At 48.2% G+C, this 3,015-nt stretch overlaps 1 protein-coding gene across 6 annotated transcripts in view; it reads right to left on the bottom strand.

The window, feature by feature from the left end:
• Rhot1 (ras homolog family member T1) overlaps positions 1–1,729 on the bottom strand; it is a 65,144-nt gene extending 63,415 nt beyond the window's left edge. For all 6 annotated transcript variants that reach the window (XM_031350596.1, XM_031350598.1, XM_031350601.1 and 3 more), the window contains exon 1: positions 1,432–1,729. In XM_031350596.1, the coding sequence (XP_031206456.1) occupies positions 1,432–1,507 (76 nt within the window). In that variant the 5' untranslated portion in view covers positions 1,508–1,729. The remainder of the gene's footprint in view (positions 1–1,431) is intronic.
• Positions 1,730–3,015: the final 1,286 nt, after the last annotated feature.

The raw sequence follows: 3,015 nt of genomic DNA, 5'->3' as shown, positions 1-3,015 counted from the left end.
CCCCCCGACTCTTCCTGAGGCCAGCAGACTTAAGGCTGGAGTGGTTTAAAGCAGAAGACCCAAGTTCGGTTCTCAGGACCCAAGTCCGGTGGCTAAAACCACCTGTAACTCTAGCTCCAAGGGATCTGACTCTCTCTGTCTGGGCCCTAAGAGGACACCCTATCCTCCCCACCTCCCACCCCCAAAATAGGTATTTCCTTAATGTGTGCACTTTCCTCCTTAGTAATGTATCACAGTGACCTAAAGAGGCTACTCAATAATGTAATGTGGTTTAGAATAAAGTGTTTTAAATCAGCAAAAGCAAAACATAAACTAATGAATCCCTCATTTTAATTAGTCCTGATGATTGAGTCATGTAACTTGCAGTAAGATCAGAACCTCCTGCTCTACTGTATTCCTCCTATCAGCCAGCAAAAGCGGTGTTTTTGTTGTTTTGTTTTGTTTTGTTTTTGGCTTTTCGAGACAGGGTTTCTCTGTGTAGCCTGGGCTGTCCTGGAACCCACTCTGTAGACCAGGCTGGCCTCGAACTCAGAAATCCACCTGCCTCTGCCTCCCAAGTGCTGGGATTAAAGGCGTGTGCCATCACTGCCTGGTGTTTTTTTTTGTTTTTTTTTTTTTTTCCCAGAAAAAAAAAAAATGAAATCTAACTCTCAGGAGTATTGGGAACATGTGCATGTTCTGAAGTCCTATATGCCTGCTCTTATTAAGATAACTACTACAGAACTATGGAATGGCTAACAAGAAGCCAAAATTAAGACTCTTAGGGTAACAATCGCCTCATCTAAAGATACCTCCCTGGTTAAGTATCACTCACTGAATTCTTATGAACTTAAAGGAGTCTATTCGACGCTAAACACAAGTATGGCAAAAAAGAAAAAAAATTCTAATTTTTAAAAAACCCGCTATCTTAAATTCTTTTTCTCCCTGATGCTGGAGACTGAATCCAGATTTTTTTTTTTTTTTTTTTTTTTTTTTTTGCACGTTAGAGTTCTACTACTGAGCTACTTAAGCAGCCCAACGCTCCCATGCACAGTAGCAGTGAAGGCAGCAAGTGAAAAAAAAAAAAAACAGAAACCTGACCTTGCACACAAGTCGACTACTTCTGCACTCCTCCTCCCCCTAGTGTCCCCGCCTGTCGGTTCCCGCAGTCCCAAGTGCTCAGTCTCCCTGTTCCAACATCTGCCTGGCAAAGAGTGACTGACAGGCGACCAGAGGGTCCGACAGGAGGTGGCCCGACAAACGCTGAGGCCCAAGAAGGACTCGAGGAGGCGGAGGCGACAGCGACTGCTTTCGCAGCGAGAGGATCGGGCGTTAGGGACTGAAGGGGACAAGGCCTGCGAGGAGCAGAGGGGCAGAGCAGGGAAGAGCGGAGGGGCTGGCAGGGTTGGAGGGGGCACCGGGGCTGAGAGGCCGGGCAGGGCGCGGACTCACGTTCTCCCACCAGCAGGATCCGCACGTCTTTCTTCATGTCGGAGGCTCGCAGGGGCCGCACTCGGCCCGCACGCATGGAGCGCACGCCTCACGCCGGGAACGCCCAGCCCGTGGCGCCGCTTTCCCCGCGCTACCGCCGCTCCCTGCCAGCCTCTCAGGCCTCTGCGCCCGAATCTCGGCCGCCAGGACCTGCCGCAACAACTCCTCCGCTACCGCTCCGCTTCGGAGCCGGGTCAAGGCAGCTCCGCCTCCTCCGGCTCCGCGGACGCGGGCGGCAGCGGCAAGGACGACGGCGTGCGGCGAGGGACACGCGCTTTCGGAACGTCAACGCTCTCGTGTGTGGAACAGCGCCCCTACAGGCAGGCTGACGGTAGCGCAAAACCCGGAAGGTTCGCCTGAGGCCCTCTCCAACCTTGCCAGAAGGTGTAAAGTGGCAGATTCCTTAGCCAGTGCCCACTTGTTTTACAGAGCAAGAACAAAAGAGTTCCCCAACAGCGATGTGATCCTGAACAAGGTCTTTTACTTCCCTGAGCCTATTCCTTCTTCTGTGGCATGGCAATGATTGCGATTCCTTCTTCCTAGGTGGTTGCAAAGAAAACAAACAATTTTTGCCATGTCCAGCATTTGTAACAAGACCAGGATGTACTCTGTTGATCGCAGGCAGCATCATGATCAGGAAAGTTCTTCACTGGCTTGAAGCCAAACACCCTAGGTTCAATACTGTAGTCCCCATCTTAGTTTTCATATAGATAGATAGATACATAGATAATAGATAGATACATAGATAATAGATGATAAATGATAGATAGATAGATAGATAGATAGATAGATAGATAGATATGCCATGCTTCCCACCATGATAATAATCAACTGAACCTCTGAAACTGTAAGTCAGCCCCAATTACATGTTGTCCCTTTTAAGAGTTGCCTTGGTCATGGTGTCTCTTCATAGCACTGAAACCATAAAATAGACAGACAGAAATAGAAGGAAACCCTTTCTAAAAAGTGTCTGGGAAGGCAGGTATGGTGATATACACCGTCTCAGTAGTCAAGAGGTTAAAGCAGGAGCATGAGTTGGGAGCCAACCTGAGCTACTCAGTGAGACCCTGTCTCAAACAAACAACAAAACCCCACTCTGAGATACAACAAGGGGGTGAGATGGGAAGGCATGCCTCTTTTTCACAGGGAGATGTCCCTAGAAGGGTAACTGTAAAGAAGATCGATCAGAGGACTCTAGAAGACTCGTGGCCCTTCTGCCTGTTTCCTCTCTACCAAATGAAGACGTCAGACTCTTCCTTGCACAATTATTTGGAACAACCTCATGAATATTCAAATGTTCCACTATTTTCTGATGGAATCACCTCCAGATACCCACTGGAAACAGAAAGCTAAGAATCTAACTTTCCAAGCCCCACATTTAAGTAGCACAGTGGTTTATTGCCTGGATTTCAGACTAGTCGCTGGTATCTCCTAACTCAGACGTGTTTCAGATCAGTCTTTCCAATTGTCAACACGACCTCATAATTAGGCATAAAGGTACCCCAAGAAATGATTTGTAAATGGTTAAGATTGGGCATTGTCTCC

The sequence above is a fragment of the Mastomys coucha genome, unplaced genomic scaffold, assembly GCF_008632895.1.
Source record: "Mastomys coucha isolate ucsf_1 unplaced genomic scaffold, UCSF_Mcou_1 pScaffold5, whole genome shotgun sequence".
Classification (NCBI taxonomy): domain Eukaryota; kingdom Metazoa; phylum Chordata; class Mammalia; order Rodentia; family Muridae; genus Mastomys; species Mastomys coucha.
The sequence above is the reverse complement of the archived record's forward strand: the minus strand, read 5'-3'. Positions and strand labels throughout refer to the sequence as shown.